General features: G+C 37.7%; 1 protein-coding gene across 3 annotated transcripts in view; it reads right to left on the reverse strand.

The window, feature by feature from the left end:
- Positions 1 to 785: 785 nt before the first annotated feature.
- Positions 786 to 19348, reverse strand: part of SLC25A12 (solute carrier family 25 member 12) — a 47222-nt gene continuing 28659 nt past the window's right edge. For all 3 annotated transcript variants that reach the window (XM_027911598.1, XM_027911599.1, XM_027911600.1), the window contains 9 exons: positions 17362 to 17446; positions 16748 to 16906; positions 13547 to 13599; positions 13270 to 13350; positions 6054 to 6194; positions 4566 to 4704; positions 2173 to 2331; positions 1899 to 1989; positions 786 to 1387 (listed from right to left, as the gene is read on the reverse strand). In XM_027911598.1, coding sequence (XP_027767399.1) covers positions 1198 to 1387; positions 1899 to 1989; positions 2173 to 2331; positions 4566 to 4704; positions 6054 to 6194; positions 13270 to 13350; positions 13547 to 13599; positions 16748 to 16906; positions 17362 to 17446 — 1098 coding nt within the window. In that variant the 3' untranslated portion in view covers positions 786 to 1197. The remainder of the gene's footprint in view (positions 1388 to 1898; positions 1990 to 2172; positions 2332 to 4565; positions 4705 to 6053; positions 6195 to 13269; positions 13351 to 13546; positions 13600 to 16747; positions 16907 to 17361; positions 17447 to 19348) is intronic.

Consider the following 19348-nt stretch of genomic DNA (forward strand, 5'->3'; position numbering starts at 1 on the left):
GAGAAGAAACGTGTAAAACTGAAGACTGGAGCTCCTGTGCTTCAGTGAGCAAGGCTGGAAACGCACCCATCTCCTCTCTGGCTGCAGGAGCAGTATAACTACTTTTCCTCTAGGACTGTAGAAATCTTGACTCCCCTATTTCCTCTGACATTTTTGCACTTGTATATTATACCAGGGAAACTTTCAGCAGACACTTAAGCTGGAAATAGTTCAAGCTTTTGCTTTTTCCTCTCCTTTTACTTCCACTGTGCTTCCACTCTGATCAGTTTTGCATATAAAAATAACATAAAAGAACTTTTTTTTTTTTACCCCCACAGAATAACTTAATCTTTCAATGGTACAACACGCTAAAAATAAAGAGAATGCCTTCAATTTTTTTAAAACAAGTTTTCTATTCTGGAAGAAAAGCATTCTGAGTAATAAGCCCTGTAAAAGTTCTTGAGTCTGCTACTAACTGGCAAATCTCTCACTGTGTTTTAAATATGCTGCCATAGAGGTAAGAGCTGTTACACATTTAGTATGATCATGTATTTCCAGAGAATTCCTTGTAACAAAGTAGTGCTGCCAAATAAAATACTGCCTGTGCTCATCTAGTTACTGTATCCTCTTACAGTCCAGCACCTTGCATTTTAATTCCTTTGCTGTAATGAGCACTGAGTGCATTCCTGCAAGGCTGTGTCCTGTCCTGCACATTCGGTAAATGGGTGCATCTGATTTTTCATCTGTGCAAGTTGTCCTATTGGACAACTTTCTCTAAACTCAAAGAAGTGAACTGACAGAAGTGGTTTTAAACATTTTATTGTCACGATTGTTAACAAAACGCCTTCAAAACATCTGTACATTTCAAACTATTTTGAACCGCAATACCCGTTATATAAATGTACGTGTATAGATGCCCTGATGTCTCTGTACAAAGATGTACAATATGTACAGTAACATTAAATGCAAGCTGTGCAAGGCAAAGTCTAGGCTACAGCTTCATGCCACCGGTTAAAAGAAGGCATAGAACCACAGCTTCAATCAGTTCCTTGTGTGTAAATAAATAAATGCAGGTATGTATGAATATTAGAAAGGAGCAATGAGATTTGCAAGCTCAGTTCAGCTAGAACACATGCAGCTGACTGGGGAAATACAGTAGTAATCTTGGGAGCTCTTTCCACCGCATCACTTTGATAGGTTGAAACATCTTTTCAGGATTCAGCTGCTACTTTTTGCTTGAACTGAGGTGATGCCAGGAGCTCGAAACTTTGGAAGATATAACCCAAATTTATTTTCTATACCAGCAAATGTAGCTGTAGCAAGTCTATATCCACCTATATGTGCGGGGTTTACAGGAGGAAGATCTGAAATTCGAGTTTTTGGAGCAGCTTCTGATCCAGCAGGTTTGCTGTTTGAACAAAGAAAAAGAAAAAAAGCCTTTCTGTTATGAAATCTAGACTAAGAAATGACTGTAAATAAAGTTATTCAGGCTTAAATACTTTAATCTTTTGTCTGAGTATGGAAGACTGTTAAAGGTGACCCTAATTACCTCTGATGGTGAAGGCGAGGTCAGACCACTACCTAATTTTAAATCAAACCCAGAACTGAAGTTACAGTTTTACTGATAAAAACTTCCACTGACATGAGGAAAACGGACAAAACTATCTTGCTACAATGGAAATACAAATTAGTGTATTGAAATAAATAGGAAATGGCTCTTTATTTCCTCGTCTGTTTAGAAGGAGCATGCAAGTTTCCCTCAATTATATAAAAGGCGGGGGGTATTTTTTACATGCTGCAATTTTAAGTACAGATGCTCAAAGTCAACGAGTTTTAATGGGTCCCATGCATGAAAAAAATTTGTTTTTTTAAACTTGGCAGTTTTTTTGTGCAAGCTAAATAGCAAATACTTGACTTACAGGCCTCCAAAATCAACATAAAACCATCTCTGCAGAAGTTCATAAGTGACCAAAGTAACACCAAACTGGGGTGAAGATCTGAACACACGAGCTGTTAAATATTACAAATCATAGTGTTAAACAAATGAAATAATTTCTCAGGAGAGAAGCTAAACATTTTTAACAAGGTGTTTTTCACAATCAGATCTTGTAAATACTGGTCTGAGTTCTTAACAAAGCAAGTGCTAATTTGTAGGTTTGGGGTCAGCCTTAATATCCAGAGTGCATTTCTCACCTCCGGCTCCCTTCCACAAAGCTGCAGGGCCTTCTTCCCTCAGAATCTTCCTAAAGCAGTCGATAACTCCACTGTATGTTGTCTGACCAGCGCGAGCTGCCACTTGCAGTCTTGTCTTGATGACATCAGCAGGGGTTACCAAAGAAGCAGCAGGCACACCTTTTAGGAGAAAACCACATTTAATTTGCACAAAGGATCTTGTAAAAGATGAAACACTTCTAACTGAAAAATACAACTGCAAACTTTCGGATTTTTACAAGGGTTAGTCATTACCAAAAATGCAGGTTCTTACACTTGAGGCTCAGATAAACTGTTGTGCTTGGTATAGTTCTTTTGTGTTTCTTTTAAAGGCTATAACTGATAGGAAAGGGAATAAACTATCAACAGCAAATCTCTGAACATCATCTAGTGGTCTGGCATTACCAGTAGTTTAAAACAAGATAAAAGAGGCTATATGTGTAATATATAAAAATCAGTTATGCAGCCTTACTGTATGTATTAATACTCTACAACATATTTTGCAAGTTACATAGATGATTGATTTGGGGGTTGAATGCTATGCATCCATTTGTTAAAGGTGCTAATGAGAGAATTACTACTAAAAACACCTGTTCTACAGAAATGTCTGTACTGCTGTTTGGACTGTTCTGTAGGAGAACAGATGCTGCTTACTTCAGTAGGCAAGCCATAAAAAGACTGAGGACAATGAAGGTGTTTTACAAGACTGCTTAGTACCAACAGCGTGGTATTAGCCAACAGTGATGGAAGAACAAATCTCCACTTCCAAGACACCACTCTTGGCTCTCTAGTCAAAGGAAAGGAGAAGGTTTTCAGAAATGTACTTCACAGTCTGTAACTGTGTTATCTAAGAGATTTCTGAATGCTTGTGAATACTGTAAAAAATTCACCCCTTTAAAAGAAAGGAACCATCTGACTTAGAATTCTGAAATTAATTTAGACCTCTGTTGAACTTTTACAGTTGGTTAATATTGAATTAAAAAACTTAACGAGTCACTGACTTGCATAGGTGACGATAAACTCTAAAGTGTCACTGCCCAAGTCAGGAGGTTTTAAAGGAAAACAGAAGCACTGTGGTTAACCCTGCAAGCACACACTAATAGCAACCATATGCAGATTTCCCTTTGCAGGCTGATCCATTCAGACTCTTCTTCTGGCTGTGCGTGTGTAACAGGAATACAACGAGCAACTGGGAATTTGAAATCTGCAATTCAGAAAGGCAGATTCCTGTACACACTATAAAACTGGGCCTGCAAGATGTACACACATCATTAATAGGGTTCATCACTTAGCATGAGCAATGTAGAAACACCAAGAGGTTGTAAAGGTTGCAGTCTAAAAATAAAAAGTCTTGTATGAGACACAAATTAGTACGATATTAAAAGACATGCATGAGTATTGTACAAGTACAATAAGCTGAATAATTTTCCACTTCTGGCAGCTCTGCACTACTGATGGATAAACGGGGCTACAAATCTGTAACTCATTTCCTAGCTGGTCTCCCTTCCCTCTGGCACAAGGAACACACCAACTGGCACAGAGCAGGTGCAGCCGAGCTCTGTATCAAGTCCAATGCAGAAACTGCTCCTCACACACAGGCGCTCGTGACTGATGTGCACGTAGAGATCCCTTGTGTCTCTAACAAGTAACAAAGGGCCTTGCTCAGCCCACGGGTGTTTCTAAACTGCAGATTCCAACACTGAATCTTTCCCAGTGGAGAGGCTGTGTGCAGATACCTGGTTTTCATCCAGTGAGCTTGTTCTTGGAAGTGCAGAACCTGGTGATCTCTGTCTGCATGTTTAAATATCCACCAGTCCCTACAGCTTGTATTTTTATACCCCTTGCCATTCAGTAAAAACTTATTACAGCTGCATATTGTTTTAATACTAAATTCCTTTGAGAAGCCTTAAAATACTTTAAATTCGAGAGTATGATACTTCAGCTTCTTTACAAACTAATTCCATATGTTCAGCAATTACATTTGAACAAAGTTTCTTTTAGTTATTCTAGAATCCAAAACTAGGTAAGTCATTTTCTTCTGAGCTCTTATGATCTCTCATTTTATGTTCATCAAAGATTCAAATTAGCCTTCAACTCTGAGAGCTCAGTAACAAGTAAAACCCCATTGAGACAGACAGATCAAATTTGACTACAAGTTGCTGAGCTGCATTACGCTGTTTATCCACATTATGCAAATGTAATTAGCTCTCATCAAAATTACATCGCCTCCCACTAAGGATAACAGTGATCAAATTTAGATTAAATCACATACAATGGTACAGTACCCTTCTGTATATGGGGCTACTGAATGAATATTAAATGTTTCTCACTAAAGAATAAAAAAATTACTTTTAGAAAACATTCTGCAAAATTACCTGCAATGGCTCCAGCTGCAAGGAGATTAAGCCCTCCCACATGGCCACTTTCATCAGCAAACATCAGTTTACTATGAGCATAAACTGGAAAGTAGATTGCAGAAAAGGGAATGTCTCTGAGGAAACACGCTTTGGCACCCTGACACAGAGAAAAGACACATAATGCAAATAAGTTCTGTAGATAAGGCTAAAATTCATATCCAGCAAGCAGCCTGAACCCAGAAAGTACAAACTCTTTTTATCTGCCACATTAATAACACAGAAAATAAAATGTCTCAGGAAACAGAAGATACAGGGAATTTAAAAATAAGAATAAAGTAACTGTGTGGAATGAAGAAGATTCAAGGTTCATGTCCAATATTGGCAAGCCATACGTGACATCAATCCTGACATCAGTACCCAGGATAAATACTTTTTACACATTATGTGTCCAAAGGCAATGAAGTGACAAAGATCAGTCCCTCACGTCTTGCTGACAACAACCCACAGCCAGGGAAGCAGCAACACAAGTCCCTGCAGCCCATTCTTTCCATCAGACACAAAAGCACTACTAAAATACCAGCGAGGACTGTAAGACCTCACACTGGTCATCATCTGATTGACCAAAGAAGCTGCACTGGAAAGGTAACAAAAAGAGAAAAAATGCTGTGAAATGGGCACAGTTTAGTAAGGAAATGCAATGGTTATGAATCTCATCTACTGAATTCAAAACAAAACCCTTCAGCTCTGAAAGTAAATGTGCACATTTTTATAGTATTATTGCAGGTCTACGGACAAATCACATAAAGCAATGTTTTGTAAGTGCACAGCTAATATAACTGCTGAATTTACGTATTACCCCTTGCACTGGCAGAAGATACAGGAAGAAACACTCTTCCTTGTTTAAGAAAACTAATAGCTTCTGCTCCATTACATCTGATCTGTAATGATGGCAGTAAGTACACCTGCAGGGAAGGAATCTGTTGACTGGCATTCTGCTGAAGTATCGTTACAGTATGGGCTTTTTTCAGTGGAATTTATTGACAAATCCCACCACTTAACTTCTTAAAAATCTGAATCCTACTAAACTCCACTACTGTTTCACCGCCATCAAATTATTAAGACAAAGAGAATATCCTGCTGCAAAGATAACAATAGAGATAACAGAGATTCAAAATAAATGTAAGAAAAACACATGGGGAAAGCTAAAGAAACTTTTCAAAAAACCCCACCAAAGGAAATGATCAGTGCCAGGAGCCAGCAGGTCTGCAATACAGGACTCCCTGTAGCTTGGCATAAAAGCCCAAAGATAGAATGGGGGAGTATTTTTTTTGTATCCCACTGCCATTAATACAGAAGTGAGTTTCTTCAGGTTTCCACTGTGGGGCTGCCCTGCAGGAAGAGATTGGTTTTAAATTCAAAAGATGTCTTTGTTTTTAACAGTTTTTGTTTCAACAATACAAAAGTTTAGCATAAATTGATGGAGCCACTCCAAGCAGAAGCACGTACCTTATAAAGACCAAGAAAGCCCAGATCTTTTATAACAGAGAGGGCACTGACTCTGGGCCCTGTAGTAATTTCTCCTGCTACCTGCAACCGAATCTTTACAATTTCCAGAGGATTAGTGAAGATGACCTGGGAAGCTCCTGCCTGCAAACCCAAAGAAAAAGAAAGTAAATTGCGTTACAAGAGCATGTGGTGACGTACTGACTGTTGCAAGGTGCTGAGGGCCTTCACTTCTCACTGTACTGGCTGATATTCTCATGAAAAATATATGAGAGATAATTAATAAAGCACCTGTGTGGAAGTTAAAAGCCCCAGGTCAGAAATCATGTCTTTGTACAAAATAAATTTTTACATTTATATGTCTATAGTTCACAGAGGTGGATTTATTCAGTTTCTCTCCTCTCCTTGACATCATTTTCTAGAAGTCGTGACTCTGTTTGATATGTGATATCACATATTACAGGAAATACTAAACTAAAATAATCATTAGACCTGTGCTACTAGAGCATCAAACACACATAAAGGAGACCTTATGTTTATTCAATAATAATCCATCACCAATGTGTAGACATGTTATTTGCATTTAAAAGTGATACTGTTTAAAGGTAAATTTGCATGTAATGGTGTAATTTTAAATTATTAGAAAAGGTGTTTGGAATTTTGTTTAGCAGTCTTTAATTGTCCTAAGTGGAAACAAAATATAAAATTTAAATAGGAAGAATAACATTTCAAAATAGATAGAAAGAGAAGCCATATCTCTGAGCTGAGCATGACAGATTTTACTTGCTGGAAATACTCGTTAGCATCACTGAAGGACTTGCAAACTTCCTGGCAATAGTGTTGAAAAGCTGCTTCTGATTCTGCACTTTAACCAAAGACTTTCAAAGAACTGCGTTTCAAGTTTGAGAGGGATTCGATCTGACAGTTCAGTTTCAGAGACACGTAAACCTATTTAAAATGACATGTTTAGATTTCTCCCTGGTTTGCTGTAGGTACTACCATTCACTTCTGAAGAAGTGTGTGGTTCATCACAAAACAGCTACATGTTACTAAGCTTCCCCCCCTTCTCCCTAAGCCACCCTGTTTCATTTAAAAATTAAACCTACTTCCTTAAAATTTATGGCATATAACCACTTGAATACAGCCTACTTTGAAAAGCATTTCTTCCACAATATAAAAGCTCATCTTAATTCTGATCTATCCCTCCAACCCATCAAATTTCAATAAAGTAAATAAATGCAGACCATCTGCAATTAAAACTTTTTACCACTTCCAAATTGCCCAGGAAATAAACCATTCTTGTAGTGGGGGGATGTGTGTGCATGCAGGGGCGTGGTGAAGTAAAATCAATGGTTTGATTCTCCAGGCCAGCATGCCCAGTGCTCTCTGCTAACTGATTCAGAACTGATGAACACTAATCCTTCCTGCCTTAGCACCACCTTCCTCTCTCCAGCAGCAGGCAGAGTAAACTTGAGCTTAGCTCTGAAGCACAGTTTAGAAGTTGGTAACCTGAATTACTCTAGACTAAAGAGCGTTGCAAACCTCATCAGCTCTTGCTGGGAATGACCAAGCCCTTCAGTACTATCCACAGGATGGGGGCAGGAAGCATCAACATCTCCTCTGGCCACGTGTCCAGTACCTCTCTGAGCTGTTCCTGAGCCCCACTTATTACTCCACTCAATACTGGCACCGTTACAGCCTTACTGAGGCACCTTGACCCAAACAGTGGGAGATCAACCCCTGCTTTTATTAATCACCTCCACTGCAGCAGTAACTGTCTTTGATGCTTTCCACTCAAATTATCGGTATATATTGTTGATCTTAATTTTATTCCCTCACTTCACCTCTCAGAAAAAAAATCAAAGGCTATGTTTTTGTGGACACTGACTGCAGCCATCAGGAAGATCACCAGAACTCCCAGACCAGCCAAAATGATTCCCATCTTCTCTGTTCCTTGGACTTACTGCACGGTGTTAACTCAGTTATGTGACACCACTCGTGTCCAAAGGCATTCTGCAGCCTCTCTTTACTTCCCATCTCACCTTTTCCTTCCCACACACTCACTTGTCACACACACTCACACGTGCAAGATGAGAGGCCTGTCTTGCTAGACAAAGTTTCAATCTAAATACAATTTATAAAATTTGCATCTGGCAAGTTCTGTTATAAAACCTTTTCGTTTGTTTGTTTGTATTGCATTAAGCAGAAAACCAATTTCAAATGTTTAGCATTTCCCTACATCATTTTAAAAAATAATTTCGGTAGATAAAACGTTACACAGCATGTTCTGACTATACAATACAATGGGCCACACAAAAAAAATTCACATCACTTTGAATTGCAACACTAGGCTAGAAATTCACTCTTTCTAGACAATTACCAGCCACCTGCCTATTAAATATGCATTATTTGTTTATATATATATATATGAAATTCCATTTTTCATTTTTAATGTTAAAAATTAGAACATCCTGCAGAGCAGCCAAAATAACTTTTCCTATTTGCCTAACACCCACAATAGAAACACAAATAGGCCAATTTGTAAGCGTTTCTATTTTCTATCCTGAATTCAATCTTCCAGCAATTAACATTTTCCTCTCCTAGGTGCACAACTGCCTACCTTTCTGTCAAAATCAGCAACAGCCCTCTTCTGATACAGAAAGGAAAAGAGAAGACTTACCACATTTTAATAATTTAGCAGCAACACTAATTATATATACAACGTTACAAATTCTATATAATACAGAATTATGTATTCCAACAATATTAAAATATTAATTGATTACTGAGTTATTGAGCAAAATAAAATATAAGGAAACCCCTATGCTTATATTGGCAGTAGAAAACCAATTGAAAAGCTCTTTAATTACATCAACACTTTAAACATTGAGTATTTACAGTGTTGACAAACTTCTCAACAGGCAGCTTTCTCAAAAGGAGCTGTAACTGTCTAGATACTCAGTTAAATGCATGTGCTTCTAACCAAGTCTTGACTTATCATACTGCTGTACTTGGAGCTCGGCACACCTTTGTGCACAGCAGTGATTTGATTCCCATGACGAGGAGCGCTGCGTTCAGGGGAGCTGCACCAATGAGTTGGGTCCTTCGACATCACAAGTACAGAAAAGACAAGCACTGACTTTAATACAGAACACATAACACAAGAAAACTCACTTTTTCGCTGTGTGTTTTTTAAAGAATGTATTTTTGAGTAAAAGGTGGACTGTATATCTGACAAAGAACGCGCGAGGCGGAGGAGATGCTGCCTTGGGGAGCAGAAGAGGATGCAGAGGAGAGTGACACAAAGGATCTCCAAATAAAAATGAACTGGAAGCATGCAGGGTTGCAACACAAATCTCCGTGCTCCTGTACAAATCACTGGCAATCAGTGTCACTCTTTTTCAAAGTATCTTACTTCAGCTGTCAGCTGTGTATGTTAAATACATGTGCACGTGTACGTTCCCACAGAGGTATACATTGCGCTCCTTGAATTTCTTTTGGAGATGGTGCACTAAATCTAGATCCCCCCCCTCATAAAAACCTCCCTTCACACATAAATTGCAACAGACACTTTAAAAAAGGTTGACAAATTTGTTTCAGAATGGAGGTTATTCATACACATCAAAAATACCAGTAATAAAAGCTTCTACTTAACCTTAATGTCATGTAAAATAACTCTACAAGGAGCAAATGAAGGAACTGAATCTGACAGCAAAGGTTATGAAAGAAGAGATGTAGTTTGAGATCCCACAGCAAACGCCCCATGACATGCCAAAGGCTGAAGGAAATACACAAATGACCCTGCAACATGAGACCTCTTGCCCTTTCCAATTCCACCCCAGAGGCATATGCTACAAAGGGGGAGAGGCCTATTTCAAGCCCTTCCTTCCTTCCTTCCTTTTTGAAACAGTCACATCCTGGACCACAGCTACGTCCCATACAAGCAGCTGAAATAAGATGTTACTTAAACCAGACTTGTTTAAACACAACAAAAAAACTTGCACTTCTTTCTCAAGGCAAAGCTGTCATTGCTCATGAACCTACAGTAAGCTTACTGTCTCTTTTATTAAAAACAACCATTTTCTCTCGGATTTTAAATGTCCACAAGAGAGATCAAGATAAAGTAGTAAAGTTTAATTCTGCTTCTAACTTGATCTGTTTAAAGTATAATAAAAGAAGCAGAATATCTTCAGGATTTTGAAGGAAAAGTAGCCTGACAGCTATAATTCTATATTTTTGTTTTCGTTGAACAAATTTTCGACACATTCCTATTTGCTTGATAAAGCCATATGCATGCTTGTTTGTATGTATGTATATATTAAAAAATATGTATGAAAATTATTTTTCCAAGTATACCAAAATATTTATACTAAATGATAGATTTAATGTTTACCAAACTTTTCAAATCAGTGGTAAATTTGGACCTCTATGTATGTGCAAACACACACACACATCCCAACTCCTAATTATCAACAGATGCATTGCCTACACCTCAGTGAGGGTTCCTAGACCCTTTCTGTCTGGCACTCCACATCCTCTTCCTCCCTGTAGCATAAAGCAGAAACATCTTCCTGATGCAATACGATTCATCCATTTGAAATGCTAAGCACCGTGCACACTGCAATGGTGGGAGGAATCAATCCATTTCTTCCTGTGTAACTCATAGGAATTACAGCCTAAAATCACAGCATCTCTGTCTCCTGTAACAGGAATTATGAATCATTTACTCAGCACTGGATGTCTGCTTCAACATCACTTCTCAGCTGGGGATGAGCAGTTGCCCTACAGCACCCTGTCCTCACCACGGACTCCCATGTGTCATGGGTGTGAGCTCCTTTGGGAAGCACTGCCCATACCAGGTGTGCACTCTCTGCTTCCCAGGCCTCTGTCAGGACAGAGGAAAGCATTGCCAAAGCCTCACTCAGTCTCCCTGCAACTCATAGCTACCGGTAACTGAAAACTCCAAAGGTAGGAATGCAGGTTAATCACTGAATTGGAATGAAATGTAATTCAATTAATTGCAGTAGCAGTAGGGAAAGAAATTGTTTGCTCAGAACATGCATAAATGTGGACAGTGCCGTTGATGATTAACAAACCAGCATCCTCTCAGGAAGGTAGGAGATGGGATATTGGTTTCATCCATCAGGGACCAGAGCCCTTTCATTGACAAGTATGACCTGACTGCTGTTACCAAGCTGCCCCACGTAGCTGCCCTGCAGTTTTCAAACACAGCAACAGCTTGAGAGCAGCTGGGAATATTTGGGCTCTGACAGAGCAGACCCTACACTTCCCAGTGACATTTACACTGCCCAGCAGCCAGCAGGTAGGTTTAAAGGAGCACAGGGCACGGGCTGCCTGTGGGAGGTCCCTGCCCTGCAGTAAGGAAGGAAAGACAACAGCAGGCAGCTGACCATATAGACAGGTCACTGCCTGGGAAGGTGTCTTTGCCAACTGCTGTGAGAGTGAAGACATTTCCTCCAAATGAGAATGGAAGTTTATTCCACAAGCTTACAGACACTGAGAATAACTGGAGCCTGAGAAGGAAGACTTTGGCCAAAGAGATACAGTCTGTGGGCATCAGCATGGTAAGATTATCAGATGACCCAGAGGAAGCTATAAAGGAACATCCCCCAGGTTGCTAAACTGTGGCCAACACCTCTCCTACAATTTTGTTTAAAATTTTCCTAGATTGAGTGAGATGAATATTATCTTGAAAAAGGAGATGAGAATATCAGCTAAGACTGTCAGCTAGAACAAAGTGTTGTGTTTGGACAGGTTACAAATCTGCTCAGCTTCACAGAAACATCCAAATTTCTGAAAGCTTACTTGAAACTCAGTTTCTCCCCAATTTTTGCACATTCACTGCAGTCAGACAATGAAGTTATTTTGAAAAAGGAGTACCTACCATGAAGTGGAAAAGCTTCTAATGTAGATTGAATTTAATATTATATATTTCAGTACAAAATAATGTAAAATAATAAAAATATCTGATGTTTGGTTTTAATTACAAATTTAAACACATCACAAGAAAAACACTAATGAATTATATTCACTTCTGTTATAAATGACCTGTATGTGCTTTCTCTGTTTACTGAGCTTTCTAGAAAAAGGTTAGTCTTCTGCTAGCTACACAATATAGCTGCTTTCTCACATTTCTCAGAAAATAAACTTTGTACACTGACAGGTGAAGACTCAACCATGTACCAAGCTGTCAAATTCAATCAGGCAGAACTATAAGCAGCCTCCCTTCAGGGCTGTTTCTTTGAATTAAAAGTTTGCAGAGGTCAACAACCTTTCTGCCCCAGGTTTTGTTGTAAGCTGAGGAGGTTTTATACCAGCCTGTCAGCCTACTCAACTGGAAGTTATTAGTGTTCTCTACTACAAAAGAAACCTATCTCAAGCCTTAAACATTTTATAGGGTTAAGAACTGCAGGAGAATCCCACAAATTAAATTAGCCAATGTGCAAAACCAAAAGAAATCTATCATCAATATCAATTCAAACCACTTACAGATTGCTAAAACATCCACTGAATTTTAACCCCCAATCTAAACTACAACACAGCATGTTTTTTAACTGTATTTAGATGAGGGATGTAATGAGCATCTGGAGTAACACAGCTGCATTTTATACAAAGTCACTTAAATAGACAATTCACTCATACCTGCTACCTGGAAGGTAAGGCTTCATCATTCATTTTTTTCCACATTTTCACAAAGAGAAAAAAAATTCACATATAGGAAGTTAAAGAGTGTATTTCTTTTCCTTCTTAAAATCTTCAGCAAGGAAAAGATTTTTTTAAAACCATTCTAGCCACCTCCACCCCTGCTCCCAAAGGAAAACTCTATCATGTCCATTATCCCTTCTCAAGGAATACCTGTATCTTTCCCAACAAATGACGAACAGCAACCAAGTAGAACGTATCGAAAGGGAGAACAGGCACCTCCTGTTTAGCCTTTGGGAATAAAACCACTGCTGAAACGGAAAGTTCCATACTGGGCCTAAAGAAGTTGTTTAAGCATGTAATTTCAAGGAAACTGAGCTCAGAAGTATATGCAAAGCTTTCCAAACAGAAAATGTACTTGTTTTAGTTCTTGTGACTCGGAGAAAAAAGAACACTCCTCTTCAAATTGATAAAGCACACCCATTAACTGTCATTCCAACTATTCTGCACGTGTCTGAGAATCAATTTTTCCTAGGAATACAGGATGGATACTTACACAGCCTCCAGCAAGGACCTCTGCAGGGAGTGGAATGGAACCATCTTTTGTAGTAAATTTGTCTCTGACAAAGTCATTAACCTAATAAAGATACAATATATTACACACTCTTTTAAGTTATTTTTCCTCCTCTTTAATATATATCAAGTACATCTGTAGCCATATATATTAGAGTGCTTGTAAGTGGTCATCTTTCACACATTTTAGGAAATAAATCCTGTGCATGTTAACAAACAAAAGGATGCCAGGGAGAAAAAAAAAAAAAAAAGATACGTACAGTTAGCTTAATAGCCTTTTCTGGAGCAACACCTATCAGCTGTGGTAACAAGCCTATAGAAACAAAGACATCATAAGGCAACATTATCTTCCTAATAGAGAAATTCGTATTTTATAAGTGCTGTACAGAAATCCTTTCTGCACAGGGGATTTCCTTTGAGGTGGATGGCATTTAAGTACGGGGTGCTGCTAGAGCACTGCATATTCATACCAGTACAATTTTATATATCACAACTTCTGTTGAAAATAATAAAGAAAAGGGTGACCAGACCTGCCTTCCTCAACTAAGTCAAGCCTGCTACTGTTGCTGTACAGAAGGGAAAAAAGTGTAAAGACCAAACATACTCCTTGGGTATGCCTACTACAGAAGAGTCTGTTTGACTTTTTTAGCCCCTTAACATCATTTTCCCATGTAAAGGCTTGCAATGACTTTTTAAAATAGGAGAGTAATTGTGAGATATACACATAACTATGATAAATTATCAAATCACTTCTACTTGACTCACTAACCTGAGTTTTCTGAAGGCTCCAGTCAACTAAAGATAGGAAGGATTTTCCTCTTTCAGTTCAACATGATAGCATGAACTCCTTTAAACCCTATTCATATTAAGCATCTTTTATCTCACTAAGAGGAAGTATCAGCGGACAGAAACTGATTTTGAAAAGGCCCTTGCTCCTGGAAAATAGCTACTATCAAAATGAAATGTCATTTGACAAAAGCACACACTCTTTTCTAAGAACTAATAGGTTTAAGAAAAAAATCAGTAGATGGCAGTCTTAACTTCCTAACATACCACATTATACCACATACTACATCTGCTATTTTTAAATCCATTTTCTCCACGGTCACTTTGGCATATGCATAGACCATAAAACTCAAAAGGCTTATTTTTATTAGATGTGGTCACTTCCTTATGTTATTCCATAATTATGGAATATCATTTTGTCAAAAGCGTTTGCCAGTTAACTAATAAAAAAATCCCACAGGAACAAAACTGTCTCAATGCAGCTTTCCACTATTCATTAGGTAAAAAGAATCATAGCTAAAAATTAATTTTAAATGTTCAAAATTCCCAAAGTAGTCAGCCTGCAGAATTGTTATACTACTTTCTTAAAAGGAAGCTCAGAACAAATGTACCTAAATAGAAAGTGCAGCAGTTAATGTATGCAGTCTAGTGCTTTCCTCCAAAGTAGCACTTTCTGTGTGATTTACACACTTACTATGCTGAGGAAAGGTACTTATTAAATACAAAGAAAGGCTGACAATAACGAAAAGAAATGGTGCCCTCCCAGCCTGAATCTCTGATCTACCATGAAGAGACAACCCAGTTCAGCAATACCTACACTTAAAAAACCCAAAACTACCAGATAAAAAACCACAAGACAATCCCCCTCACCTTTCATGCTGAATTCATTGGGCACACACGTGGTGTGCCAGAGAACCTGGGACCTGTATGGTCTAGCGAGAGACCTTAGAAGATACTTCTTTAGTTCTGAAGTTGGATGCAGCTTAATTTTCTTGACCAAAAATTATAAGTTTTTTAGAATTACAATATTTCTGGTATCCACTGAGTTCTATCTTTTAAACTTCAGCAAACAACTAAATCGTACCATTACATTACAGTATATATGTTTTGTTATATTACAGTACGGTTAGGATAATGCAGCTCAGGAATGTAAGAACCATAAATGTTTCTGCTGTTTAATATAATTCCCCAGACTATCTAATTCTATGCTTCCACAGTCTTAGTAACATGCTGACCATTAACTGCAAGATTTTCTAACCTACATGAACTTTTTACACTGAACAATCTTAAAGACAATAACTAAACAGCCTACTAAAAACTTTAGCAAACTGACGTTCTTTCAAACAAGTACATTTTTTCATAAGTGTAAAGCACTGCTTTTAACTGATCAATGGAATTATCATTAGTTTTAAAGTGTTTGAGAAAGGTTACAAAACCAAATTAAAAACAATTAATGATCAGTTTTAGATGCTCCTGTGCAAAAATGAAGCGGGAGGGCAGGAGAAAGAAATCAGTGCTGTAGAACAGCACTATAGAAACGGTCTCATAGATCTCACTCAAGGACTATCTGCTTTTGTGAATGATTTAGCAACAAAAAAGGAAAATGATTTACCAGTAAGATGTAATTTACAGAGACTAGAGATATTTCATTAACCCTTCACCAACTTATTCCTCCCTTTACTCACTTGTATAGCAAAATCCTGCAAGACTACAAAACACTCTTTAGCCAGAACCCACAGACTTTCACATGTACTCAGATACTGTCCTTTACAAAGCGAAATGTTGAGACCATCACAGAAGTCAGTGACTTTGCTCCAACAAAAAAAAAAGGTGTGCCAGTTAATAAACACCTTACTGAGTCTTATAAAAATTGTAAACTTCATTAAGTTATGTGACATTACAATTAAAAATAGACAATTCAACCAAATATCAATTTCAGAGAACTGGTAAGCATGTACTCTGTATGTAAGTCACTTTACCAATGTGATAAAAACTCTTTCAGAATCTTCTAAGCTAAGACAAGATATTAGATAACCTTCAGTCTAACTGATAAGGAACTGAATTCTTAACCTGTATTTTAGAGTTTTATTCTTTTTTTAAAGTACAATTTTCTGAGTTCCACTGTTGATATTTTAAAGTAAAATAGAGCCAAATAATTCAACAGCGGGATGCAATTTTCATTCACGGGATAAAATCCTAAAACAAGTCCCACTACCTGCAAAAGTATGAGGAATAAGTTTACAGGTACATTTCAAAATGACTGTCTTTTGTCTCTTAAGAAAGAAATATGTGCAGTAAAATGGATCTTTATTCCTCACACAGTAATCTGCTCCCAATGTTTGACTCGAGCCGAAAGTTGCAATCCTCAGTTTGTGAGGTAACAATCATGTCCACAACACTTACACCCAAAAATTAGGACTTCAAACAACTTAAACAGCAAGGAGCAAGTCAGTAACAACAACAAAAAAATGCCCAGTTTTTCTCAGCAATTGTTTGTGATAAAGGGTGCTCAATGGAAGATGAATATTTAGCTCTGAAATGAAAGCAAAACTGTACATGAAATCAAGCATCCTGATTTTCCCATAGGAAACTAGCTGTTGAGGTATTAAAAAAAAGGGAGGGGGGACAGAAAATTACCAAATTGATGTATATACAACTTTTTTTTATTCACTTACCTCTGTAAAGACCAAAAAAGCCTTCAAAACGCAAAACCTTTTTAAAGCAGTCAAAGCTGTTTTTATACATCAACTCTCCTACGACTGAACCCGTGGAGCGCTGATTCTGCATACGAGTTTTCACCAGGTCTATGGGATACACTGCAGTAGCACCAACAGCTGTAAGAGAGCATTTGGAGTATTATTTCTGCAACATCACTGTTGGTGTAGTATGTAATTACTGTGATGATTTTCTACAGCATTTATTTAAACACAAAGAATACATAAGCTGGTAAGATTTGTTGGAAGCAAGAAAGAACAATACTGAAGGTCTAGAAAAACAGTCTCAAGGAGAATGGATTGCACTATTAAATAAAAACAGTGTGTAGAATGAAGAAAACCAATCTGAATTACCAGTAAGGAAATCTGTTACTGGAATAGGATTTCAAAGGACTGTGGAGGGATTCTAGAACCCAAGTGAAAAGGAAAGAAAGGGAATAGCACAATCAAAACGGTTCCATCATCCAATTCTTCACATGTATAACCAAGAAATGCACCTCAGATGAGATCAAATAGTCTGATGAAAGTGTTAAACTAACCCCCCCTTGGAAACAGAAAGCAGAAATATTACTCACCTCCAGCAATTGAGCCCAAAGTGAACCTGTAAGCTGACTCAGCTGCCTGGAGCCAAATAGGTCTGCCTACTTGTCCAAAAGATTGCTGTGTGAGGGGAAAAAAAACAACTTGAAAATCTGCATGGGAAAACAAAGACATCTGTGAATTGGCTTTTATAATGTTACAGAAAGAATCTGATAAAAATTGGTAGCTTTGTGTTAAGGAGGAATTAAAAAAAATTACTTTATAATGTCTGTTATACCTAATGAATGAACCACATTTTTCAAATACTCCTTTCAGAAAATATTCTTCGTTTCATATTGCTGGTTGTGCCAAAACCAGCACACTAATATAACTGAAACAACTATGGTCAAGAAAAAGAGACAGAAACTCAAAACAACTTTGCTATTTTCCATTCTGTTGCCATTGAATTTGTAAGGCACGGAACCCCCTTTTGACTCAAAATATCTCAAAAGAAATTCAGTATCTCACAGAGAGGGTCTATCAGCACAGGACATATTTTAGATTACATATATATTAATGCATAGCATAAACATGACATTTCATGTTTTCAAAAGAAGCAGAAAGTCAATTATTCCCCAAAGAATTCTTCATGAGATTATTTCAGATCTCACTCATTTCAATGACATTTACTACTATAAATGTGTTAGTGTTCTAAATAAATACAAGTCTGCACAGAAAGTATCTGCAGAGACTCATAGTCATATTATTAGATGGCTGCTAGAAACAAGATAACTGACAAACAAGATGTAAGTGTTCATAAACTTGTACTATAAAGCAAGATGGGCCAAATTTTCTTCCAACCATAAAGATGATGATTATTTATATTATACAGTATAACTTGTCTGGGCCACACAAGGGGCCAAGGTATGAACTGTTAAATTCCATATTAAAGCAGATACAAAAGTCCAATTCCTAAACACAAGCTTGTTTTTCTTAAAAGTACCCTGTATTGTTAGCGGATGTGCCCCTGACAGCACAGCTGGAATGCCTACAGACCCCAGACTGCCACAGGAGGCTTTGCTCTGAGGCGTATTAGGAATTGTTCCCAAGGATTATCACAGGCACACTTCCCAGCTAACCCAGAGGGCTCCTGATCTAAGGTATGTTCAGCTCTCTGAAGCTCTGACAAGTGAAATACCCACTGCAGACAACACGGATCTCAGTGCACGCTGCTCCCTCGGGAGTGGTGCTGCTCTGGGTGGGCAAAAACCTGCCTGTACTGCGTAAGGTTGCACTGTGCTTACACAGTGTGGGACAAAAGCCTGGCAGATCAAGATGAGATCATTATCTGTAAAAAACTCATGAATTATATTTGATACATTTTACCACAGAATAAAGATACAGCTAAAACCCCCTCCCTCCAGAAGGCATTTTCCTCCCCCACAATACAGCTACACAGAGCAGAATAGTGAAATTCTAGGTAGCACCAAAATTGCACTCTGCACATGCAGACCAGCATAAAGAAAAGCATAAATCAAATGTACTGCTCTTACAAGCAAATAGAAGCAATAAATTTGTAGAATATCTTCAATACTTCAAAACCACTATAATTTCCTATTTTAAAAAAACAACAAAGGATAATATACACAAAACCATAAAAATAAATTATAAAATATAGATACAAACCTTTTGATTCATGTAAATGAAAGGCACATGCAATAATATACCTCAAAAAGCCTTAGATGCAGATCTAGTTCTTCTCAAAAATTTTCTCCTAGTTTAGCACACCTGCTGCCTTTCAGCTGTTTTAAGATTATTCTTTTTTTCTAAGCTTCACACGGCTCTCATCAAAATCTAATCATTGCATTTAGACATTAATCTTAATGAATACATCACTGAATGTTAAAAATCAAATTCTTTCTGAAGGAAATGTCACTTTTATATTATTAAATAAGTGTTCACAAAGTTTTTAGTTTACTTGTGTGTTCAGATGGATATGTAAATGAATGTAATTAATGCTATAGCTTTCAAATCATGAATATT

Source organism: Empidonax traillii, unplaced genomic scaffold (assembly GCF_003031625.1).
Source record: "Empidonax traillii isolate 1590-97213 ecotype Southwest subspecies unplaced genomic scaffold, ASM303162v1 scaffold33:size3420811, whole genome shotgun sequence".
Classification (NCBI taxonomy): domain Eukaryota; kingdom Metazoa; phylum Chordata; class Aves; order Passeriformes; family Tyrannidae; genus Empidonax; species Empidonax traillii.